The sequence below is a fragment of the Catharus ustulatus genome, chromosome 40 (assembly GCF_009819885.2).
Source record: "Catharus ustulatus isolate bCatUst1 chromosome 40, bCatUst1.pri.v2, whole genome shotgun sequence".
NCBI lineage: Eukaryota > Metazoa > Chordata > Aves > Passeriformes > Turdidae > Catharus > Catharus ustulatus.
The window spans coordinates 531084-556588 of record NC_046260.1 but is presented as its reverse complement, the minus strand read 5'-3'; the positions used below and the strand labels follow the sequence as shown (position 1 = coordinate 556588).

The 25505-nt window shown below is 51.0% G+C and overlaps 2 protein-coding genes across 2 annotated transcripts; one reads left to right on the top strand and one right to left on the bottom strand.

Moving 5' to 3' along the window:
* Positions 1-161: 161 nt before the first annotated feature.
* Positions 162-8284, bottom strand: LOC117010253 (microfibril-associated glycoprotein 4-like). Its single transcript, XM_033084547.1, has 6 exons — positions 8267-8284; positions 6040-6112; positions 4933-5096; positions 4183-4279; positions 2608-2790; positions 162-465 (listed from the first exon to the last, which is right to left on the bottom strand). Exons 1-6 carry the CDS (start codon positions 8270-8272, stop codon positions 218-220), a joined length of 771 nt encoding a protein of 256 aa, XP_032940438.1. The 5' UTR covers positions 8273-8284; the 3' UTR covers positions 162-217.
* Positions 8285-9833: 1549 nt separating this feature from the next.
* SRRM2 (serine/arginine repetitive matrix 2) lies at positions 9834-25255 on the top strand. The gene is made up of 15 exons (XM_033084524.1): positions 9834-9964; positions 13768-14020; positions 15385-15480; positions 16985-17149; positions 18277-18354; positions 19315-19365; positions 20186-20218; positions 20327-20377; positions 20458-20538; positions 20634-20748; positions 21121-22056; positions 22098-22778; positions 22909-23717; positions 24354-24769; positions 25013-25255. The coding sequence occupies exons 2-15, from the start codon at positions 13773-13775 to the stop codon at positions 25252-25254; spliced, it is 4002 nt and encodes a 1333-aa protein (XP_032940415.1). The 5' UTR covers positions 9834-9964; positions 13768-13772; the 3' UTR covers position 25255.
* The last annotated feature ends 250 nt before the right edge of the window (positions 25256-25505 follow it).

Sequence of the window (25505 nt, the reverse complement as noted above, 5' to 3'; positions counted from 1 at the left end):
GTCCCCCCAGGTGTCCCCAGGTGTCCCCAGGTCCCCCAGGTCCCCCCAGGTGTCCCCAGGTGTCCCCAGGTCCCCCCAGGTCCCCCCAGGTGTCCCCAGGTGTCCCCAGGTCCCCCCAGGTGTCCCCAGGTACTCCCAGGTCCCCCCAGGTGTGTCCCCAGGTCCCCCCAGGTGTCCCCAGGTGTCCCCAGGTGTCCCCAGGAGCCCCCGGGTGCCCTCAGAGGCGCCGGATTTTCATCTCGCTGCGTTTCAGCGAGTAGTAGAACCCTTTCCACTGGGCCCAGTTGATGCCGTTGGCGTAGGACAGGTGCGGCCCCGCCAGGTAGAAGCCGTTGAGGTTGGAGAAGTGGCAGCTGCGGAACCACCACGCGCCCGACGAGAGCGCGGCGCAGTTCTGCGCGAACAGGTCCTGGTCGCGGTCGAACGTCGAGAACTTCTGCCCGTTGTGGTAGCTCAGCGAGTCACCTGCGGGGGGGGCCGCCGATGAGCCCGGTGACCCTTCCGTGGTTGGCCTTGACCCCATTGACCCCGTTGACCCTTCCATGGGTTGACCATTGTTGGCCACCATTGACCCCATTGACCCTCCCATCATTGGCGTTGACCTTCTTGACCCCATTGACCCTTCCATGGTTGACCTTGGCTCCGTTGACCCCGTTGACCCCATTGACCTTCCTATGGTTGACCTTGATCTTCTTGACCCCGTTGACCCCATTGACCCTCCCATGGTTGGCCTTGACCCCCTTGACCCTTCCATGGTTGACCTTGGCTCCGTTGACCCCGTTGACCCCATTGACCTTCCTATGGTTGACCTTGATCTTCTTGACCCCGTTGACCCCGTTGACCCTCCCATGGTTGGCTTTGACCTCATTGACCCTGTTGACCCTCCCATGGTTGGCCTTGGCCTTCTTGACCCCATTGACCTTCCCATGGTTGGCCTTGACCTGGTTGGCCATTGTTGGCCACCGTTGACCACATTGACCCTCCCATGGTTGGCCTTGGCCCCATTGACCCCGTTGACCCCAATGACCCCATTGACCCCATTGACCCTTCCATGGGTTGACCATTGTTGGCCACCATTGACCCTCCCATGGTTGACCTTGACCCCATTGACCCTATTGACCCTTCCATGGTTGACCTTGGACTGGTTGACCATCATTGGCCACCGTTGACCTCATTGACCCTTCCACGGCTGATCTTGACCTTCTTGACCCCATTGACCCTCCCATGGCTGGCCTTGGACCCGTTGACCCCGTTGACCCTCCCATGGTCGGCCTTGACCTTCTTGACTCTGTTGACCCTCCCATGGTTGGCCTTGGCCTGGTTGGCCATCATTGGCCTCGTTGACCCTTCTATGGTTGACCTTGACCTTCTTGACCCCATTGATCCCATTGACCCTCCCATGGTTGCCTTGACCCCATTGACCCCGCTGACCCTTCCATGGTTGGCTTTGACCTGGTTGAGCCCATTGACCTCGTTGACCCCATTGACCCTTCCATGGTTGGTCTTGGCCTGGTTGACCATAGTTGGCCACTGTTGACCCCATTGACCCTTCCAGGGTTGACCTGGTTGACCCCATTGACCCTTTCATGATTGACCTTGGTGTGGTTGACCATCATTGGCCACTGTTGACCCCGTTGACCCTCCCATGGTTGGCCTTGACCTGGTTGACCATCGTTGGCCACCATTGACCACATTGACCCTTCCATGGTTGACCTTGATCCCATTGACCCCATTGACCCTCCTATGGTTGACCCCATTGACCCAGTTGACCTCCATTGACCTCCCCATGGCCAACCTTGACCCCTTGACCCCATAGTTGACCCCCATTGACCTCCCCATGGCCAACCTTGACCCCTTGACCCTGCGGTTGACCCCTTGACCCTACAGTTGACCACCGTTGACCACCATTGGCCACCATTGACCTCCCCATGGCCAACCTTGACCCCTTGACCCTACAGTTGACCACCATTGACCCCTGTTGACCATCATTGACCTCCCCATGGCCAACCTTGGCCCCTTGACCCCACAGTTGACCACCATTGACCTCCAATGGCCACCATTGGCCACCATTGACCTCCCCATAGCCAACCTGACCCCTTGACCCCACAGTTGACCACCATTGACCCCACAGTTGAACCCCCATTGACCTCCAATGGCCAACTTTCACCCCTTGACCCCGCAGTTGGCCACCATTGACCTCCATTGACCTCCCCATGGCCAACCTTGACCCCTTGACCCCACAGTTGACCACCATTGACCACCATTGGCCACCATTGACCTCCCCATGGCCAACCTTGACCCCTTGACCCCACGGTTGACCCCTTGACCCCACAGGTGACCCCCATTGACCACCATTGACCCCTGTTGGCCACCATTGACCTCCCATTGACCCAGTTGACCTTCATTGATCCCCCCATGGCCAACATTGACTCCTTGACCCCACAGTTGACCCCTTGACCCAACAGTTGACCCCTTGACCCTACAGTTGACCACCATTGACCACCATTGGCCACCATTGACCTCCCCATGGCCAACCTTGACCCCTTGACCCCGCAGTTGACCCCCTGACCCCATGGTTGACCCCGTGACCCCACGGTCAGCCCTCACCGGCGCCGCCGTCCACGAAGCCGGCCACGTGCAGGGCGTAGCCGTCCTCCTCGGCGCTGATGGCCGTCGGGGACAGCGCGAAGGAGCCGTAGGTGGCCGCGGCCGAGTTGTTCTCAAAGTCCTCGAGCTCCACGCGCAGCTCGTAGCGGGCCTGGAGGGTCAGCAGGGCCAGGGTCTGCAGGCCTGGGGTCACACGGGGGTCAGGGGTCAGTCTAGGGTCACAGGGGGTCAGGGGTCAGTCTGGGGTCAGGGGTCACTCAGGGGTCAGTCTGGGGGTCAGGGGTCACTCAGGGGTCACTCAGCGGGCCTGGAGGGTCAGCAGGGCCAGGGTCTGCAGGCCTGGGGTCACACGGGGGTCAGGGGTCAGTCTGGGGTCACTCAGGGGTCACTCAGGGGTCAGCAGGGGGCCTGGAGGGTCAGCAGGGCCAGGGTCTGCAGGCCTGGGGTCACACGGGGGTCAGGGTCAGTCTGGGGTCACTCAGGGGTCAGCAGGGCCAGGGTCTGCAGGCCTGGGTCACACGGGGGTCAGGGGTCAGTCTGGGGTCACAGGGGGTCAGGGGTCAGTCTGGGTCAGGGGTCACTCAGGGGTCAGTCTGGGGGTCAGGGGTCACTCAGGGGTCACTCAGCGGACCTGGAGGGTCAGCAGGGCCAGGGTCTGCAGGCCTGGGGTCACACGGGGGTCAGGGGTCAGTCTGGGGTCACTCAGGGGTCAGCAGGGCCAGGGTCTGCAGGTCTGGGGTCACACAGGGGTCAGGGGTCAGTCTGGGGTCAGTCTGTGGTCACAGAGGGGTCAGGGGTCACTCAGGGATCACTCAGAGTCCTGTAGTGGTCCATACTGGTCCATACTGGTCCATACTGGTCTATACTGGTCCATACTGGTCCGTACTGGTCCATACTGGTTTATACTGGTTTATACCAGTCTATACTGGTTCGTACTGGTCCGTACTGGTTTACACCAGTCTATACTGGTCTATACTGGTTTATAATGGTCCATACTGGTCTGTACTGCTCCATACTGGTCTATACTGGTTTATACTGATCCATACTGGTCCATACTGGTTTATACTGGTCCATACTGGTCCATAGTGGTTTATTCTGGTCCATACTGGTTTATACTGGTTCATACTGGTTTATACTGGTCTATACCAGTCTATACTGGTCCATACTGCTTTATACTGGTCCATACTGGTCTGTACTGGTCCATACTGTTTTATACCAGCCTATACTGGTTTATACTGGTCTATGCTGGTCCATACTGGTCTGTACTGCTCCATACTGGTCTATACTGATTTATACTGGTCTGTACTGGTTTATACTGATCCATACTGGTCCATAGTGGTTTATACTGGTCTATACTGGTTTATGCTGGTCTATACTGGTTTATGCTGGTCTATACTGGTCCATACTGGTCTGTACTGAACTATACTGGTCTATACTGGTCCGTACTGGTCCGTACTGGTCTGTACTGGTCCATACTGGTCTATACTGGTCTATACAGGTCTATACTGATCTATACTGGTCTATACTGGTCTGTACTGGTCCGTACTGGTCCGTACTGGTCCGTACTGGTCGTACCCAGCCAGTACTCGCCGTCGGCGCGGCCGAACCCCGCCCTGTAGTCGTTCCAGCCGCGGAAGAAGCTGACGGAGCCGTTGAATCGCTTCTGGAACACCTGGGGGGAGGGGCGGGAAAATGGGGGAGGGGCAAAAAGGGGGGAGGGGCAAAATGGGGGATGGGTGAGGAAAAGGGGTGGGGGAGGGGCAATCCCGGGATTATTTTGGGAGGTGGGGGAGGGGCAATCAAGAGGTGGGGGAGGGGCAATCCGGGGGTGATTTCGGGGGTGGGGGAGGGGCAATCTCAGGATTATTTTGGTGTGGGGGAGGGGCAATCCCAGGATGATTTTGGGGGTGGGGGAGGGGCAATCAAGAGGTGGGGGAGGGGCAATCAAGAGGTGGGGGAGGGGCAATACCAGAGGTGATTTTGGGCTGAATTTGGGGGTGGGGGAGGGGCAATCCAAGGATTGTGGGAGGGGTGATCCCAGGATTATTTTGGGGTGGGGGAGGGGCAATCCCAGAGGTGGGGGAGGGGCAATCCCAGGATGATTTTGGGGTGAATTTGGGAGTGGGGGAGGGGCAAACCAGAGGTGGGGGAGGGGCAATCCCAAGATTATTTTAGGAGTAGGGGAGGGGCAATCCCACCTTGGGCGTGGTGGGGGAGGGGAGAATCCCAGAATTTTTTGGGGTGGGGGCTGGGTGGGGGAGGGTCAGGGTGTCTCAGCTCGGGGTGGGGAGGGTCTGTGGGTTTTAGCCGGGGTGGGGGAGGGGCGGTACCGTCCAGACGTGCCCCCTCGGTGCTCATGTCGCAGTAGACGGGCACGGGGGGCGCCCCTCCCCCCGCGGGGCTGACCAGGTACACCCCGTCCGCCCGCGCCCCCCCCGCGTGCACGTCCTGGCAGTCCCGGGGGGGGAGGGGCGGGCACAGCGGGAGGGCTGGGGGGGGGAGGGGAGGGGGAGAGGGGTCACTTCCGGTCGGTTTGGCCCTATCTGGAGTCACTTCCGGTCAGTTCCGTGACTCCTCCCCTCCACCTGGGGTCACTTCCGGTTTGCTCTGTGACCCCTCCCCCCCATCCGGGATCACTTCCGGTCAGCTCGGCCCTCACCTTGGGGTCACTTCCGCTCAGTTCCGTGACCCCTCACCCCCACTTTGGGTCACTTCCGGTCAGTTCCGTGGCCCCTCACCCCCACTTTGGGTCACTTCCGGTCAGTTCCGTGACCCCTCACCCCCACCTGGGGTCACTTCCGGTCTGCTCCGTGACCCCTCTCCTCCACCTGGGGTCACTTCCGGTCAGCTCGGCCCCATCTGGGGTCACTTCCGGTCTGCTCCGTGACCCCCCCCTTTCCCATCTGGGGTCACTTCCGGTCTGCTCTGTGATCCCCTCACCCCCATCTGGGGTTACTTCCGGTCTACTCGGCCCCATTTGGGGTCACTTCCGGTCAGCTCCATGACCCCTCACCCCCCCTTCTCGGGTCACTTCCGGTCTGCTCTGTGATCCCCTCACCTCCATCTGGGGTCACTTCCGGTCTACTCCCCCCCCGGTCACTTCCGGTCTCCTCCGTGACCCCCCCGTACCTATCTGGAGTCACTTCCGGTCCCTCCCAGTCCCTCCCATTCCCCTCCCAGTTTGTCCCAGTCCCTCCCAGTTCCCATCCCAGTCCCTCCCAGTCCCTCCCAGTCCATCCCAGTCCCTCCCAGTCCCTCCCAGTCCATCCCAGTCCCTCCCAGTCCCCTCCCAGTCCATCCCAGTTCCCTCCCAGTCCCTCCCAGTCCCCCCCAGTCCCTCCCAGTCCCTCCCAGTCCCTCCCAGTCCCTCCCAATCCCCTCCCAGTCCCTCCCAGTTCCCTCCCAGTCCCTCCCAGTCCGTCCCAGTCTCACCCTGGGGCCCGATGGGCTGGCCCTGTCCCTGTCCCAGTGTCCCCAGTGCCACCAGCAGCGCCACGGCCACGAACTGGGAGGGACAGAGGGGGGGTCAGGGAGGATTTGGGGTAAAATTTGGGATTTTTGGGGTAAAATTTGGGATTTTTGGGGTAAAATTTGGGGATTTTGGGGAATTTTGGGATTTTTGGGGGGTCCTGGGGGGGATTTTGGGGGAAATTCGGGGAGTTTTGGGGTTTTTGGGGTAAAATTTGGGGATTTTTGGGGGGTCCCGGGGGGGATTTTGGGAAAATTCAGGAATTTTTTTTTCTTTTTTAGGGTGGATTTTGGGAAATTTTGGGGGTTTTGGGGGAATTTTGGGGATTTTTGGGGGGTCCCGGGGGGGATTTGGGGGGATTTTGGGAAAATTTAGGAATTTTTTCTTTATTTTTAGGGTGGATTTTGGGGGGATTTTGGGGTAATTTAGGAGTTTATATTTTTTTTAGAGGGGATTTTTGGGGATTTTTGGGGGGATTTGGGAAAAATTCAGGAATTTATATTTTTTTAGGGCAAATTTTGGGGGATTTTGGGAAAATTTAGGAGTTTATTTTTTTTTTAAGTGGATTTTGGGGGAATCTTGGGGGGATTTGGGAAAATTCAGGATTTTTTATTTTTTAAGATGGATTTTTGGGGATTTTTGCAAAATTAAAGGAATTTATTTTTTTTTAGGGTGGATTTTGGGGGGATTTGGGGTAATTCAGGAGTTTATTGATTTTTTAAAGTGGATTTTGGGGGATTTTTGGGGGGATTTTGGGGAAATTTGGGAAAATTAAGGAATTTATTATTTTTTTAAGGTGCATTTTGGGGGGATTTTTTGGGATTTTGGGAAAATTTTGGGGTTTTCTTTTTTTTTAGGGTGGATTTTGGGGGAATTTTAGGGAAATTCAGGAATTTATTATTTTTTAAAGTGGATTTTGGGGGAGTCTTGGGGAGATTTTGGGAAAATTAAGGAATTTGTTATTTTTTTAGGGTGGATTTTGGGGGGAATTTGGGAAAATTCAGGAGTTTATATATTTTTTTAAGGTGAATTTTGGGGGGATTTGGGGTAATTTAGGAGTTTATTAAATTTTTTAGGGTGAATTTGGGGGGATTTTGGAAACTTTAGGGAATTTATATATTTTTTAGGGTGGGTTTTGGGGGATTTTGGGAAAATTCAGGAGTTTATTTTTTTTAAAGTGGATTTTGGGGGATTTTTGGGGGGATTTTGGGGGATTTTGGGAAAATTTAGGAATTTTTTCTTTATTTTTAGGGTGGATTTTGGGGGGATTTTGGGGTAATTCAGGAGTTTATATTTTTTTAAAGTGAATTTTGAGGATTTTTGGGGAGATTTTGGGAAAATTTGGGATAATTTAGGAGTTAATATTTTTTTCTAGGGTGGATTTGGGGGGATTTGGGGTAATTCAGGAGTTTATATATTTTTTTTAGGGTGAATTTGGGGGATTTTAGGAAAATTAGGAATTTATATATTTTTTAGGGTGGGTTTTGGGGGGATTTTGGGAAAATTAAGGAATTTATTATTTTTTTTAAGGTGGATTTTGGGGGGAATTTGGGAAAAATTCAGGAGTTAATTTTTTTTTTAAGGTGAATTTTGGGGGGATTTGGGGTAATTTAGGAATTTATTATTTTTTTAGGGTGGATTTTTGGGGGAATTTGGGAAAATTAAGGAATTTATTATTTTTTTAAGCTGGATTTTGGGGGGATTTTGGGGAGATTTTGGGAAAATTAAGGAATTTATTATTTTTTTAAAGTGGATTTTGGGGGAATTTGGGGTAATTCAGGAATTTATTATTTTTTTAAGGTGCATTTTGGGGGAATTTGGAGGATTTTGGAAAATTCACAAGATTATCTATTTTTTTAGGGTGGATTTTTGGGGGAATTTGGGGGGAATTTGGGGTAATTTAGGAGTTTATATATATTTTTAGGGTGTTTTTTGAGGAGTTTTGGGGCATTTTTTGGGATTTTTGGGCGTTTTGGTAATTCAGGGCTTCACCCAATTTTCCAGAAAATCAAAACTTCTGATTTATTTATTTTTTTTTGGGTTGGATTTGGGACAAACCCGAGTTAATTTGGGAGGAACCCGCGTTCCCGGGGGGGAGAATTTTGGACAAATTCAGGATTAATTTTATTTTTTAATGCGGATTTTGGGGTAAATTGGGGGGATTTTGGGTTTTTTTTGGGGTCTCGTTACCTCCATGGCTCCGGAGCGGCTCCGAATCCGGGCGGGGGTGGGGGAGGGGAACCCGGGGGCCCCTTTTGGGGGGGAGGGACCCCCGGACCTTCCCTTTTTTGGGAGAAAAATCCCAAAATCCGCCCTTTCCATCCCTTCAAAAAAATAAAAAAAATTAAAAAATACCTTTCTTATTTATTTAATTATTATTATTTTTTAAAACTTCCATTTTTAACTTTTATTTTAATTTTTTCCTGATTATTTTTATTTTTTTGCAGCACAAAGGGGTGGAACAAACCGGATTTTTGGAATTTTTTTCCTGGGATAAAATCCAAATTTTCCCCTTTTTTTGCCCCAAATTCCTCTCGGGGAGGGGGAGGAAATTCCCTCCAACTTTTTTTTTTTTTGGGATAAACTCCAAATTTTGTCCCAAAATCGGGAGAAAAATCCCAAATTTTTCTGGGGGCTGCATCCCTAATTTTTCTTTTTTGCCTTTTTTTCCTTTTTTCCTCTTTTTAACCCAAATTTTCCCTTTCCCCCCCCTTTTTTTCCCTCTTTTTATTCCCATTTTCCCCTCTTTTTATCCTAAATTTTCCCTCTTTTTTTCCCCCTTTTTTCCCCCCAAATTTCCCCTCTTTTTTTTCCTCAGATTTTAATTTATTCTCTATTTTCCCTTTTCCTTATTTTTTCCCACATTTTCCCTCTTTTCCCTCTTTTTTCCTCCCCAGATTTTCCCTTTTTTCCCTCATTTTCCCACTTTTTTCACCATTTTCTCTCTTTTTTCCCCCAGATTTTCTTTCTTTTTTTTAACCTTTTCCTTCTTTATTAATTTTTTTTTTTAAGGAAAAAACCCCAAAAAGAGGGAACATCAGGAATTTGGGGTTTTCCAACACGGAAAAAATTTGGGTTTTTAACCAAAATTTGGCTTTTTAAACCAAATTTTAGGTTTTTAACCATTGTTTTTTGCTTTTTCACCAAATTTTAACTTTTTATCGAAACCTCTATGCCCAACTCGGGCGTCCACCAGACAACATCCAAATCCCGCCGTTTATGGGGGAAAATCCCGAAATTTAATATTTATACCGAACAAATCCTTAATTTTGCTTTTTTAATGAAAATTCCTTTCCGCCCCCCCCCCCCCCATTTTCGGGACAAATCCCCCCCAAATTTCGCCCTCTTCACAAAAAACCCTCGCTCAGCCCCTCCCCTCCATAGCAACCCCCGCCCCTTTTTGGGAAACGCCCAATTCCACGTTTTTATCTTAAAAAAAAAACCCCAAAATTCAATTTTTTTTAAGCGGGTGCGTGGCGCCCCCTTGCGGTTTGGAGGACCCCGCGCAGCGCGCCGCGCCGCGCTGTCACAAGATGGCGGCCGCGCGCGGTGCACGCCGGGAGTCGTAGTCCAGCCTAATTACCAAACAGCGCGCGTAACCGCGGAGCGACTACAACTCCCAGCGCGCACCGCGGCGGGGAGGAGAGAAGATGGCGGCGCCCGCTGTGTGTGCTGGGAATCGCAGTCCACGCGCGCTGCCGCAAACGGAAGGGGCGGAGCTACGGGACTACGAGCCCCATCATCCCCCGCGGCCGCGCATGCGCCGCTCCCCGAGCGGAAGTGGAGGAGGGCGCGCGTGGCGTCGCCTCAGCGTCGGCTGCGAGGCCGCACCGCGAATCGTGAGGGGTCTGTCGCGATAGAGCGGAGCTGTCGGCGATAGAGGAGCAGGTGAGGGGGCGGGGGAGTCGCGGGGTGATGGCGGAATTGGGTTTGGGGGGGATGGAGCGCGGGGTGGGGGGGGCGAGGCCTGCGCGGCCTTGGCGGGAGCGTGAGGGGGGAAGGGAAAAAAAAAATCAAATTTGGGGTGAAAAATGAAAAATTGGGGAAAAATAAAAAATTTGTGAGGGGAAAAAGGGGGAGTGCGGGTGGGGATGGGGAGGAAAATGAGGGTTTTGGGGGAAAATGTGGATTTTGGGGTGAAAAAATTCGGATTTTAGGGGTAAAAATTGCGAATTTTTAGGGGTAAAAAATGGGAATTTTGGGGGTAAAATGGCGGCGTGAGGGGAAAAATGAGGGGTTGGGGGTGAGGGAATTTGGGTTAAAAATGAAATTTTGGAGGGAAAAAAAGTTAAAAATAAAAAAGTTTCGGGTTAAAAAGGAAGTTTGGGGTGAAAAAGGAGTTGCGGGGGAAGCGGAAATAATTTAAATTTTTTTTTTTGAGGGGTTGAGTTGTGAGGGGGAAAGGTTGTGAGGGAAAAAAAGGGAAATTTTGGGTGAAAATTTGGATTTTTCGGGGAAAAGAAAGTTTGGGGATTGAGGTTTTGGTTTGTGGGGGAAAAAAGCGGGATTTGGGTTTTTTTTGGGGTTAAAATGGGATTTTTGTGAGGGAAAAATTGGAATTATTGGGATTTTTGTGTGGGGAAAATGAGGATTGTTGGAATTTTTATGAGGGGAAATTGGGAATTTTTGGGATTTTTTTGAGGGGAAAATTGAGATTTTTGTGAGGGAAAAATGGGAATTTTTGGGGATTTTTGTGAGGGGAAAATTGAGATTTTTTGGGATTTTGTGAGGGGAAAATTGTGATTTTTGTGAGGAGGAAATTGAGATTTTTGTGAGGGGAAAATGGGGATTTTGGGATTTTTTTGAGGGGAAAATTGGGAATTTTTTTGATTTTTGTGTGGGAAAAATTGAGATTTTGGGGTTTTTTTGGGGTTAAAAATGGGGATTTTTATGAGGGGAAAATGAGGATTTGGGGTTTTTGTGAGGGAAAATTGGGATTTTTGGAATTTTAATGAGGGAAATTTTGGGGATTTTTTTGAGGGGGAAATTGGGAATTTTGGGATTTTTATGAGGAGATTTTTTAATTTTTATGAGGGGAAAATTGAGATTTTTGTGAGGGGAAAGTTGAGATTTTTGGAATTTTTTGTGAGGTACAATGAGGATTTTTAAGACTTTTGTGAGGGGAAAAATTGGGATTTTTGGGATTTTTTTTGAGGTGTAAATATGGAAATTTGGGATTTTTTTGAGGGGAAAATTGGGATTTTTTGGGATTTTTATGAGGGGGAAAATGGGAATTTTTGGGACTTTTTTTGAGGGGAACATTGAGATTTTTGTGAGGGGAAAAATTGGGAATTTTGAGGAGAAAACCGGAATTTTGGGTTTTAAAATCAGAATTTTTTGAAGAAAAATTTGGATTTTTTGAAGGAAAATGGGAATTTGGAATTTAAAATTTTGGAGTTTGTTTTGGAATATTTTGGGGCTGTAGAAAATAAAGGATTTTTTTGGATATTTTGGGGTCATTTGGGGCTATAGGAAACAGGATTTTTTTGGGGATATTTTGGGTTGTAAGATTGATATTTTTTTAGGGATTTTTTTTGGGATTTTTTGGGGATATTTGGGTTATAGAAATGGGATTTTTTTTGATATTTTGGGGTTGTTTTTAAGGGACTTGGGGCTGTAGGAACAGGATTTTTTGGGGTGTACAAATGGGATTTTTTTGGGATTTATTGGGAGATTTTTTGGAGTTGTTGGAATTTTTTGGGGATTTATTGGGAAATTTTTGGGATTTATTGGGATTTTTTTGGGCTTTTTTTTTGGATTTATTGGAAATTTTTTGGGATTATTGGGTTTTTTGTGAATTTTTTTTGGGATTTTTTTGATTTTATTGGGATTTTGGGGGTGTTGGGGTTTTATTGGATTTTTTGGGGATTTATTGGGGATTTTTGGATTTTTTAATTGGGATTTATTGGATTTTTGGGGATTTTCTTTGGTGTTTTGGGATTTTATTGGTATTTTTTTGGATTTTTTCAAGGATTTTTGGGGATTTTTTTGGGGATTTTTTGGGTTTATTGGGATTTTTTTTGGATTTCTTGGGATTTTTTTTATTTTTTTGGGGGATTTATTTTTATTTTTTAGGATTTTTAGGGGGTTTATTGGGATTATTTTGCAGATTTACTGGGGATTTTTTGGCCTATAAAATGGGAATTTTTGGGGATTTTTTTGAAAGTTTAGGCTATAGAAATGAGGGCTTTTGATATTTGGGGATTTTCTGGGTTATAGAAATGGGATTTTGGGCATTTTTGGGTTATAGAAAAGGGATTGTTTAGGGATTTTTCAGGATATTTTGGGAATAATTTGGGTTATAAAAATGGGATTTTTTGGGGATTTTTTGGGAGTATTTTGAGTTATAAAAATGGGATTTTTTCGGGGATTTTTTAGGGGATTCAGGGGATATTTGGGGGTGTATCTGGGGGGATTTTGGGGCCCCTGACCCCCCCTCTCAGCCGGGATGTACAATGGCATCGGGCTGGGACGGTCTATAAAAATCAGATTTTGGGTTATAAAACGGGAATTTTGGGAATATCTTGGGCTATACAAATGGGATTTTTGCAGGATTTTTTTTAGGATTATTTTTTGATTTTTTGTGATTTTATTGGGATTTATTGGGATTTTTTGGATTTTTTTGGGGATTTTTTGGGATTTTTTTGGGATTAATTTTTGATTTTTTTAGGATTTTTTTGGGGATTTATTGGGATTTTTTGGGAGTATTTTGGGATTTTTTGGGGGATTTATTGGGAGATTTTTGGGATTTATGGGATTTTTTGGGGGATTTATTTTGGGTTTTTTAGGGTTTTTTTGGGATTTATTGGGATTTTCTGGGGATTTTTGGGGATTTTTGGGGGATTTTTTGGGATAGTCTTGGGCTATAAAAATGGAATTTTTTCAGGGATTTTTTAAGGGATTGGGGGCATATTTAGGGTGGGATTTTGGGGGATTATGGGGCCCCTCCCTGACCCCCCCTCTCAAGCCGGGATGTACAATGGCATTGGGCTGGGGATGGTCTATAAAAAATTGGATTTTTGGGTTATAAAAATGGGAATTTTGGGAATATCTTGGGCTATACAAATGGGATTTTTGCAGGATTTTTTTTAGGATTATTTTTTGATTTTTTGTAGATTTTATTGGGATTTATTGGGATTTTTTGGGATTTTTTTGGGGATTTTTTGGGATTTTTTTTGGGGATTTTTGGGATTTTTTTGGGGATTAATTTTTGATTTTTTTAGGATTTTTTGGGGATTTATTGGGATTTTTTGGGAGTATTTTGGATTTTTTGGGGATTTATTGGGAGATTTTTGGGATTTATTGGGATTTTTTTGGGGATTTATTTTTGGTTTTTTTAGGATTTTTTTGGGATTTTTGGGATTTTCTGGGGATTTTTGGGGATTTTTGGGGATTTTTTGGGGATATCTTGGGCTATAAAAATGGAATATTTCAGGGATTTTTTAAGGGATTGGGGGCTATTTAGGGTGGGATTTTGGGGGATTATGGGGGCCCCTGACCCCCCCCTCTCAGCCGGGATGTACAATGGCATCGGGCTGCGCTCGGTCTATAAAAATCAGATTTTTGGGTTATAAAAATGGGAATTTTGGGAATATCTTGGGCTATACAAATGGGATTTTTTCAGGGATTTTTGGGGAGGTTCAGGGGACACTCTGGGTGGGATTTTGGGGCCCCTGACCCCCCCCTCTCAGCCGGGATGTACAATGGCATCGGGCTGCCCACGCCGCGGGGCTCCGGCACCAACGGCTACGTCCAGCGCAACCTCTCGGCCCTGCGGCCCAAGAAGGGGGGGGCGGGCGGGGACCCCCCCCCCGGGCAGGAGGAGCTGCGGCGCCTCGAGGCCGCCCTGGCCAAGAAACCCAACCCCGACATCCTCGACCACCAGCGCAAGAGGAGGGTGGAGCTGAAATGCCTGGAGCTGGCTGAGCTCATGGAGGAGCAGGGGTGAGAAAAAAGTTTTAAAATCTGGTATAAAATTGAGAGAAATGGCCCAAAAATGGGGAAAATCGCATTAAAAATGAGATAAAAATGACATAAAAGTGACATAAAATGAGATAAAAATGAGGTAAAATGGGTGTGAAATGGCTGGAGCTGGCTGAGCTCGTGGAGGAGCAGGGGTGAGCAAAAATGGGGAAAAAATGACATTAAATGGGAAAAAATGGGGAAAAACGGCCCAAAAATGGGGAAAAAGGGCCCAAAAATGGCAGAGAAATGAGATAAAAATGAGATAAAAATGGGTGTGAAATGGCTGGAGTTGGGTGAGCTCATGGAGGAGCAGGGGTGAGAGAAAATAAAAAAAATCTCATATAAAATGAGATAAAAATGAGATAAAATTGGGTCTGAAATGGCTGGAGCTGGCTGAGCTCATGGAGGAGCAGGGGTGAGAAATAATTAATGTAAATTGTCATAAAATGGGGAAAAACTGACCCAAAAATGTGATTAAAATGAGAAAAAAATGGGTCTGAAATGGCTGGAGCTGGCTGAGCTCATGGAGGAGCAGGGGTGAGAAATTATAAATGAAAACTGGAAATAAATGGGGAAAAAGTGAGCTAAAATGGTCCAAAATGGGGAAAATCGCATCAAAAATGAGATTAAAATGAGATAAAAATGGGTCTGAAATGGGTCTGAAATGCCTGGAGCTGGCTGAGCTCATGGAGGAGCAGGGGTGAGAAATTATAATTATAAACTGACATAAAATGGCCCAAAATGGGGAAAAACCAGCAAAAAATGGGGGAAAAATTAGATAAAAATGAGATAAAATGAGACTAAAATTAGATAAAAATGTGTCTGAAATGGCTGGAGCTGGCTGAGCTCATGGAGGAGCAGGGATGAAAAAAATTAAAAAGTCTGACCTAAAATGGGGAGAAATGGCCCAAAAATGGGGGAGAATCTGAAAAAAATGGAGAAAAAGTGGCCCAAAAATGGGGAAAAATGGGAGGGAAAATGAGAAAAGACTTGTCAAAATAAAGGAGAAAAAAGGCCCAAAAATGTGGGAAAAACACAAAAAATTCCCGAAATCCCGCCAAAATTCCCTCAACCCCCCCAGAAATTTTCTCCCCAATGACCCCTCCCCAATTTTGTGCTCCCCCTCCCCAATTTTGGGGTCTCCCCTGACCCCCATTCCCTTTTAACCCTCCCCCAAAAAATCCCAAATTCTCTTTAAAATTTCCCAAAATTTCCCCAAAAAACCATAAATTTTTCCCAAAAAAAACCCAAAAATTCTGTTAAATCCCCCCAAAAACCCCCCCAAATTTCCCCCTCAGCGCCCCCTCCCCAATTTTAACCCCTCCCTATTTATTTTTTTGCAGCTACTCAGCCGAGGAGATCGAGGCCAAGGTGGCCACGTTCCGCACGATGCTGCTGGAGAAGGACGAGGGCCCGGGGGAGCCCGAGCACAAACCCACGTGGGTGCACTAATTAACCTAATTAATTACCCCTAATTAGGGGCTGGGTCACAGTAATTTCATGATTACAAGCAGCACCCGGGGTTGGAAAATTCCCAGCTCTGTCCATATAAGGACACACCGGGCTATAACGCACACTTCCGGGGTTGGTAAATTTCCAGCTTTGCCCATATAAGGACACACCGGACTCTAAGGCACTTCCGGGTTGGTAAATTCCCAGCTTTGTCCATATAAGGACACACCGGACTATAACGCACACTTCCGGGGTTGGTAAATTCCCAACTTTGCCCATATAAGGACACACCGGGCTATAAACGCACACTTCCGGGGTTGGTAAATTCCCAACTTTGTCCATATAAGGACACACCGGGCTATAACGCACACTTCCGGGGTTGGTAAATTCCCAACTCTGTCCATATAAGGACACAACCGGGCTATAACGCACACTTCCGGGGTTGGTAAATTCCCAACTCTGTCCATATAAGGACACCGGGCTATAACGCACACTTCCGGGGTTGGTAAATTTCTGAACTTTTTTCACATTTTAGCTGCAAAATTTGGGTCAAAATGGCGCCGCTTGTAATGGTGAAATTACTGTAATTAATTTTTGTTAATTAGGGTAAATTTAATTGAGATTTTTGGGGTTGTTCTGAGCTCAATAAGAGCAGAAAATCCAAAATTTTTGGGGAAAAAAATGGGAATTTTGGGGGAGAATCGAAATTTTGGGTGTTTTTAGGTTCATTAATACCTCCCCTCATTAATTAATCCTCACTAATTAATTTCTGTTAATTAGGGCAAATTAAAATGAGATTTTTGGGGCTGTTCTGAGCTCAATAAGGGGAGAAAATCAGAAATTTTGGGGGAAAAATGAATTTTTTTGGGGGGGTAAAAATAAGAATTTTGGGTGGTTTTAGATTGATTAACACCTCTTGTCATTAATTAATCTTCACTAATTAATTTTTGTTAATTAAGGCAAATTAAAATGAGATTTTTGGGGCTGTTCTGAGCTCAATAAGGGGAGAAAATCCAAAATTTTTGGGAAAAAAATGAAGTTTTTTGGGGTAAAAATGAGAATTTTGGATGGTTTTAGATTCATTAAAACCTTTTGTCATTAATTAATCCTCACTAATTAATTTCTCTTAATTAGGTTAAATTTAAATGAGATTTTTTTGGTTCATCTGACACTTTTAGAGTTCTGTAAGAACAGAAAATCTGAAATTTTGGTGGAAAAAAATGAATTTTTTTGGGGGGTAAAAATAAGAATTTTGGGTGGTTTTAGATTCATTAACACCTCTCGTCATTAAGTATTCCTTACTAATTAATTTGTGTTAATTAGGGTGAATTTAAGTGAGGTTTTTTTGGTTTCTGTGACACTTTTAGAGCTCAATAAGAGCAGAAAATCCAAATTTTTTGGGGATTTTTGTGTCCATTCCACTCTTTACCCCCCCCCTTACCCCCTCCCTTAATTAATGAATGAATTAATTAGTTAATTAATGTTGATTAGGGCCACGGAGACGCACCAGCTGGCCGAGGCCAACGAGCGCAAGAACGAGCGGCTGCGCGCGGCGTTCGGCATCAGCGACGCCTACGTGGACGGGAGCGCCTTCGACCCCGGCAGGAGGGGCAAGGAGGGGAAAGAGGCGCCCCCAGAACCTCCTGAGCCTCCCAGGTACCCAAAAATCCCAAAAATGAATTCAGGGACCCCAAAAACCCCAAAATCAGACCCAAAAAAACCCCAAAACCAAAAAAAATCCCGAAGAAAAAGGTGCTAAAATCAGCCAAAGCGGCCCCAAAATCCTGCCCTCAGTTCCCCAAAAATCCCCCAAAACTCCCCCAGGTATCCCAAAAAATACCCAGAGAAAATACCCAGAGATCCCAAAAACAGAACCAGGGACCCCAAAAATCCCAAAAACTTCAAAAATCAGACCCAAAAAAACCCCAAAAAATAAAAAAATCCCGAAAAAAATCGACCCTAAAATCATAAAAACAGCCCCAAAATCAGCCCCGAAATCCCGCCATGAGTTCCCCAAAAATCTCCCCAAACCCTCTCAAAAATGTCCCAAGTACCCAAAAAATATCCAGAGGTCCCAAAAACAGAACCAGGGACCCCAAAAATCCCCAAAATCAGACAAAAAAACCCCTAAAAAATCCACGAAAATTCCCCAAAAAATTCTAAAAAAATTCCCAAAAAATCCCCAAAAAATCCCCCAAAAAATCCCAAAAAATCCCTCAAAAAATCCCCAAAAATCCCCCTAAAATCCCCAAAAAATCCTAAAAATATCTCAAAAATTCCTCAAAAAATCCCCCAAAAATCCCAAACAATTCTTAAAAAATCCCCAAAAAATGCCAAAAAATCCCTAATAAATTCAAAAAAAATCCCCAAAAAATCCCCAAAAATCCCCCAAAAAATCCCAAACAATTCCTTAAAAATCCCCAAAATATCCCAAAAAAATCCGTAATATATCCAAAATAATCATCTAAAAAATTCCCAAAAAATTCCCCAAAAAATCCCCAGAAAATCCCCAAAAATCCAAAAAAATTCCCAAAAAATCCCCAAAAATCCCCAAAAATTCCCCAAAATTTCTCCAAAAACCTTCTCAAAAATCTCCCAGAAATCCACCAGAAATTCCCCAAAAATTCCCCAAAAAATCCCCAAAAAATCCCCAAAAATTCCCCAAAAATCCCCCAAAAAATCCCAAAATTCACCAAAAAATCCCCAAAAATTCCCCAAAAATCCTCAAAAAAATCCTAAATTTCCAAAAATTTCCCTAAATCCCCAAATTTTTTCTCCCCCAGCGCCGTGGCTGAGCCGTCGAGCTCCCGCTCGCCCTCCCCCAAGCAGAAGAAAAAGAAGAAGAAGAAAGATCGGGGCAGGTCAGAGAATTTTGAGGAAATTTTGGGGGGAATTCTGCAAATTTTGGGATTTTGGGGAAAATTTGGGGATTTTTAGGATTTTTTTGCGGAATTTTTGGGAATTTTTTTGACATTTTTGGAGTGATATTTGGGGATTTTTTTGAATTTTGGGAAAATTTTGGGGGGGATGTTTTGAGAATTTTTTTGGGATTTTGGGGGAAAAATTTTGGGGGGATTTAGGGGATTTTTGGGAAATTATTTGAGGATTTTTGGGGTTTTTTTGGGATTTTTGGGAAATTTTTTGAAGATTTTTGGGGGGATTTTTGGAATTTTGGGTGATTTTTTTGGGGGTTTTTTTTGTGGTTTTTTTTAATTTTGGGGAATTTTTGGGGAAATTTTTGGGGGAATTTGGGGGATTTTTGGAGAATTCTTTAAAGAATTTTGGGGTATTTTTTTTTTAATTTTGAGAGGGATTTGGGTGATTTTTTGGAGGGAATTTAGGGGATTTTGGGAAATTTGGGGGGAATGTTTTGGGAAATTTTTTGAGGTTTTTTTGGGGGGATTTTTGGGATTTTGGGGAATTTTTCCAGTTGAAATTTGGGGATTTTGGGGTGAAATTTTGGGGATCTTGGGGTGAAATTTTGGGATTTTGGGCAATTTCCGTGTTAAAATTTTGGGGATTTTTGGGTGAAATTTTGGGGATTTTGGGGGAATTTTCCACTTAAAAATTCTAGGAATTTTTGGGTGTAATTTGGGAATTTTCCACTTAACTTTTTGGGGATTTTTGGGTGTAATTTGGGAGATTTTGGGGAAATTTTCTTGTTAAAAATTTGCAAATTTTGGGTGAAATTTGGAGGATTTTGGGGAATTATCCAGTTAAAATTTGTGAATTTTTGGGTTAAATTTGAGGGATTTTTTGGGAATTTTCCAGTTAAAATTCTGGGCATTTTTGGGTGAAATTTGGGGGATTTTGGGTCCCAGGTCCGCCAGCCGCTCCGGGGAGAGGAAGAAGAGCAAGAAGAAGAAACACAGGTGAGAGGGGGCGGGGCCAGGGTATGCAAATGAGGGGGCGGGCAAAAAAACCCAATTCAGAGTCCCATATACCACGGGGGCGTGGTTATGCAAATGAGACAGCTGGCCACTAGGGGGCAGCAAATCTTTAAGAAGATGGGTGTGGTTATGCAAATGAAGGGGCGTGGCTTTAAGCCCCCATCACCTTATCGCAAAGGGGGCGTGGTTATGCAAATGAAGAGTCTGGCCACTAGGGGGCAGCAAGTACTTAGTAAAAGGGGTGTGGTTATGCAAATGAAGGGGCATGACCATGTAAGGACATAGTTTATTTTAAAGGGGTGGGGTTATGCAAATGAGGGTTGTAGCCACTTGAGGGCCTCACCTTTGTAGTAATAGAGTGGGCGGGATTATGCAAATGAGAAATGTCTGGTTATGATTATTTACTTAAAAATAAGAGGGGTGTGGTTATGCAAATGAGGGTCTCGGCTATTAAAAGGCATCGCTTTCCTAGTAACGAAGGGGGCGTGGTTATGCAAATGAGAGGTGTCTGGCTACTAGGAGCTATGACTTACGTTGACAAGAAAGGGGTGTGGTTATGCAAATGAGGGGGACCTGGCCACTAGGGGTCTAAAAATCCTTTATAATGAGAGGGGTGTGGTTATGCAAATGAACTGGATGTCACCACCAGGGTGTAATCATCTTATAAAGGAAGGGGTGTGGTTATGCAAATGAGGAGTCTGACTACCATTAGGCAGTAAATACTGTATAATAAAAGGGGTGTGGCCACATCAATAAAGGGGCGTGGCCCCACTAAGCCCCGCCCCCTTTTAATTCATTTTAGGTCGGAGTCTGAGGCCAAGAAGCGAAAGCACCGGTAAGGAAGGGGGAGGGGCGGGGTGGGCGTGGCCTCCGGTGGGTGTGGCCCACATGGGCGTGGCCACAGCGTGGGCGTGGCCTCTGCTGATGTCATCATTCCTCCCAGGTCCCCCAGCCCCAAGGCCAAGCACAAGGCCAAGGAGAAGAAACGCAAGAGGTGAGGCCCCGCCCCCTTTCCCAAGCCCCGCCCCTTCCCCAAGCCACACCCCCCTCACCTGTGTGGCCCCTCCCCCGCAGATCCACCAGCCAATCGCAGAAGCCCGAGCGCTCTTCCTCCCCGGCCGGCTCCTCCTCCTCCTCCGGCTCCTCCCGCAGCAGGTGAGCCCCCTCCCCCACCCCCAATCAATCAACAATCAAACCCCTCCCCCCAGCTCCGCCCCTCCCCCACCCACGCCCCTCCCCCGCCCCCGCAGGTCCCGCAGCGCCACGGCCCCGACCCCGACGCCGGCGCCGCCGCCGCGCCGCGAGGAAGAGGAGCCGGCGCCACCTTCGGCCTCACCTGCCGCCGCCGCCCCTCCCCCGCCGCAGGTGAGCGCCGGGGGCGGGGCCTGCGGGGGAGGGGGCGTGGCCTGGGGTTACCACGAGGGGGAGGGGGCGTCGAACATCCCAAAATTCTGATTTATTTTTTATTTATTTGGCGATTTCGCAGCAGGAGCCGCAGCCGGAGCCGCTCGCGCCGTCCCCGGCGCCGTCCCCCGGCCGCGTCCCCGCCGAGCCGCCGCCGCCCGTGAGCCCCGCCCCCACCCCGGCCCCGCCCTCCCCGCCGCGCCCCGCCCCCTCCCCCACCCCCTCCCCCACCCCCCAAAACGCTCGGCCGCCCCTCCCCCCACCCCTCCCCCTTCCTCCTCCTCCCTTCGCCGCTCCCGTTCCCGCTCCCGATCCCGCTCCCGCTCCCGGCAGCGCCGCGGCCCCCGCGCCTCCCGGCACCGCTCCCGCTCCCGGCCGCGCTCCCGGCGCCGCTCCCGCTCCCGGCCCCGGCGCCGCTCCCGCTCCCGCACCCCGCTCTGGACGCCCAACGCCACCTCCCCGCTGCGCTGGCCCGGCGTGGCCGGGGTCACCGCGCCGCTGACGCTCGGCGCCGCCGCCAACACCACCAGCAGCTCGGCCCGGTCCCGCTCCCGGTCCCGCCCGCGCCGCCGATCCCGATCCCGGCGCCGCTCGCGCTCCCGGCGTTGGGGGCGATCCCGGTCGCGTTCACGCTCGCGGCGTCGCTCCCGGTCGCCGATCCGGCGTTCCCGCTCACCGATCCGCCGCTCCCGCTCGCCGATCCGGCGTTCTAGATCACCAATCCGCCGTTCTAGATCCCCGATCCGGCGTTCCCGGTCGCCCATCCGCCGCTCGCGCTCCCGGCGCCGTTCCCGCTCCCGGCGCCGCTCCCGTTCCCGGCGTCGTTCCCGCTCCGCGCCGCGCCGCTCCCGCTCCCGGCGCCGCTCCCGCTCGTTGTCGCCGTCACCCGACCGGCGCCGGCACCGCCGGGGCGGGACGCGCCGGAGCCGGTCGGAATCTTCCGGAAAATCGCGCGGGCGCGGCGGCCGCCGGAGCCGCTCGCTGTCGTCGCCGCTGCCCAAGAAACGGGCGAGGGCGCGGTCGCGGTCGGCGTCGCCGCGGCGCCGGCGCGGGCGGAGCGACAGCCCCTCCCCCACCCCGCCCGCTCGGGCCGTCCCCCACCCCTCCCCCGCCTCAAATTTCAGCCCCGCCCCCCTCCGCTGTCACCGGTGTCCCCTCCCCCGTCCCCGTCCCCGCCCGGCCCAAGTGGGTCCCGCTGGCCGAGCTGCCCCCGGCGGCGCCGCGGGGGGTGACACCGGGGGTGACACCGGGGGTGGCGGCGGCGTCCAAGTGGGTCCCCATAGGGGGGGGCTCAGCCCCTCCCCCCGCAGCCGGCGCCGCCCGGCACCGAGGGGGCCACCAAAGGAGCCGAGGGGGCCACCAGGGCCACCCCCGAGGGGACAACGGTGGCGGGGAGTGAGGAGAAGCCACCCGCGGTGGCTGAGGGGACGGCGGCGGCCGCGGCCACCAAAACGTCCCCAGGGATGGCGGGGAGCAGTGACAACAAGATGGCCGCCAGTGAAAACAAGATGGCCGCCAGCGACAACAAAATGGTGGCAAGTGACAACAAAATGGCTGGCAGTGACAAGAAGATGGCCGCCAGTGACAATAAAATGGTGGCGAGTGACAATAAAATGGCCGCCGGTGAAAACAAGATGGCCGCCAGTGACAATAAAATGGCCACTGGTGAAAACAAGATGGCTGCTGGTGAAAACAAGATGGCTGCTGGTGAAAACAAGATGGCTGCTGGTGACAACAAGATGGCCGCCAGTGAAAACAAGATGGCCGCCAGTGAAAACAAAATGGCCGCCAGTGAAAACAAGATGGCTGCTAGTGATAACAAGATGGCCGCCAGTGACTCCAAACCAGCTGTGAATGGCACCCGAGTGCCCGCAGGTGACACAAAAGCCACCCCAGGTGACACCAAAGCCACCGCGGGTGACACCAAGCCGCCGCCGTCGCCGTCCCCGCCCGTCCCCAAGGCTCTGTCCCCGAACGTCCCCAAGGTGGAGGTGACACCCCCGGCCCCGCCCAAGTCCCCGAACGTCCCCAAATCCCCGGCAGCGCCACCCCCTGACCCCAAACCTGCCCCGCCCACCACGGTGTCCCCGAACGTCCCCAAACCGGCGCCGCCACCCCCAGACCCCAAACCCGCCCCCCTCGTTGTCCCCAAACCGTCCCCAACGCCGCCCCCCGACCCCAAACCCTCCCCATCCCCCCCGCGCCGCCCCGGCGCCGGCCCCGGCTGTCACCGCGCTTGGGGACCTTGGGACGCCGCCACCCGCCACCCCCGGGGCTGCCGCGGGCGCTGGCGCGGTCCCCTGCCGGCGGAGGTGGCACCTTGGGGACGTTGGGGGACATTGCTGCCGGCGGCGCGCCTCTCGCTGCCGTCCTCGGCCCGTGGCCGCCTCGGCGCTGCCACCGGTGTCACTTGTCACCAAGGCCACCCCGGCGCGGCTCGGCGCACCAAGGCGCCGCCATCAAGATGTCCCCAAGGGCGGTGGCGTTGTCACCAAGGCGCCGCCCGAGGTCAAGGCCGTCCCTAAAGCCACCGTGGGAACCGCCAAGGCCACCAACGTCACCGTGGGGGTGGCGCTGACCGACAGCAAGGTGACAAACGTCGCCGGTGTCACCGACAGCAAAGCCACCCCCGGCGTCACCGCGGCCACCCCTGGCGTCCCCAAGGCCACCCCCGGTGTCCCCAGGGCCGTCCCCGCCGGGGTCAGCCCCCTGGGCGCCGCCATCTTGCGCGCCAGCGCCGACGCCACCGCCAAGGCCACCGCCATGGCCGCCAAGGCCACCAGTATGACCAGTAACACCAGTATGAGCAGTAACACCAGTATGAGCGGTGCCACCAGTGCCACCAGCAACGCCGCCGCCGTCACCAAGGCCACCAGTGCCCCCAGTCTGACCAGTGCTGGCAAGGCCACCGCTCCCAGTGTCACCAGTGCCACCAGTCCTGCCAGGGCCACCGGCGTGGCCGGGACTGGGAGTGTCACCAGTGCTCCCAGTTTGGGCGGCGTGGTTGGCACTGGGAGTGTCACCAGTGCTCCCAGTTTGAGCGGTGTGACTGGGACTGGGAGTGTCACCAGTGTCACCAGTGCCACCAGTGTCCAGAGGGTCAGCGCTGTGACCAGTGTGACCAGTGTGACCAGTCCGGCTCATCCCAGTGTCACCAGTATGACCAGTCCAGTTCATCCCAGTGCAACCAGTCCGGCTCATCCCAGTATGACCAGTCCAGCTGTGAGCAGTGTGACCAGTCCAGTTCATCCCAGTGTGACCAGTCCAGCTGTGACCAGTGCGACCAGTATGACCAGTGCTGCTCCCAGTGCTGCTCCCAGTGCTCCCAGTATCACCAGTACCAGTGTGGCCGCGGCTCCCAGTACAACCAGTGCTCCCAGTATGACCAGTGCTGCACCTCAGAGCGTTCCCAGTGCTACCAGTAACACCAGTACCATCGTGGTTTCAGCTCCCAGTGCGCCCAGTAAGACCGGTACTGTCATGACTGCGATTCCCAGTGTTCCCAGTAACACCAGTACCATCACGACTGCGGCTCCCAGTAACACCAGTACCATCGTGACTGCGGCTCCCAGTGTCACCAGTACCAGTGTGGCAGCGGCTCCCAGTATCACCAGTGCTCCCAGTATCACCAGTGCTGCGACTCAGAGCGGCTCCAGTGTCACCAGTGCGACCAACGCCGCTGCTCCCAGTGCTCCCAGTATCACCAGTACCGGCATGGCTGCAGCTCCCGGTATCACCAGTGCTCCCAGTATGACCAGTGCTGCGACTCAGAGCGCTCCCAGTGCTCCCAGTATCACCAGTGCTGCACCTCAGAGCGTTCCCAGTGTCACCAGTGCTCCCAGTATCACCAGTACCATCATGGCTGCAGTTCCCAGTGCTACCAGTGCTCCCAGTATCACCAGTACAGCCATGGCTGTGGCTCCCAGTGTCACCAGTGCTCCCAGTATCACCATGGCTGCAGCTCCCAGTGCTCCCAGTTCCACCGGTACCGCCATGGCTGCAACTCCCAGTGCTCCCAGTATGACCAGTACCGTTGTGGCTGCAGCTCCCAGTGCTCCCAGTATGACCAGTACCGCCGTTGCTGCAGCTCCCAGCGCTCCCAGTGCTCCCAGTACTGCCATGGCTGCAGCTCCCAGTGCTCCCAGTATGACCAGTACCGCCATGGCTGCGGCTCCCAGTGCTCCCAGTATGACCAGTACCGTCGTGGCTGCAGCTCCCAGTGCTCCCAGTACCACCACGGCTGCAGCTCCCAGTTCCACCAGCACCGACGCCGTCCCGATGGACACCAGCGCTCCCAGTGCTCCCAGTGCTCCCAGTACGGCCGCCGTCCCCAAGAGCTCCTCGTCGTCGTCGTCCTCCTCGTCCTCCTCTTCCTCCTCCTCCTCCTCCTCGTCCGACTCCGACTCCGATTCCAGCTCCAGCTCTTCCGACTCCGCGCCGCCCTCGCCGGCCCCGCCCACCGGGTAAGGCCCCGCCCCCTGCACGCCCATTGGCTGAAATCCCGCCCTTGTCCCGCCCCCTCTGATCCCATTGGCTGAAATCCCGGAGGCCCCACCCCTCTGTTCCCATTAGCTGAAATCCCAACCTTGAGGCCCCGCCCCCTCTGCTCCCATTGGCTGAAATCAGGCCCTGCCCCCTCTGCACTCCCATTGGCTGAAATCCCTGAGGCCCTGCCCCTCTGCTCCCATTGGCTGGAATCACTAAATCAGACCCCGCCC

Coding starts and splice junctions, on each gene's coding strand:
- SRRM2 (XM_033084524.1), top strand. CDS start 13,773: ATGTACAATGGCATCGGGCTGCCCACGCCGCGGGGCTCCGGCACCAAC. Junction 17,150..18,276: donor GAACCTCCTGAGCCTCCCAG/GTACCCAAAAAT, acceptor TTTCTCCCCCAG/CGCCGTGGCTGAGCCGTCGA. Junction 24,770..25,012: donor TCCCAGTGCTCCCAGTTCCA/CCGGTACCGCCA, acceptor CTCCCAGTGCTC/CCAGTACCACCACGGCTGCA.
- LOC117010253 (XM_033084547.1), bottom strand. Junction 5,097..6,039: donor CCAGCCCATCGGGCCCCAGG/GTGAGACTGGGA, acceptor TCCCCCCCCCAG/CCCTCCCGCTGTGCCCGCCC. Junction 2,791..4,182: donor CGACGGCGAGTACTGGCTGG/GTACGACCAGTA, acceptor GTGTGACCCCAG/GCCTGCAGACCCTGGCCCTG.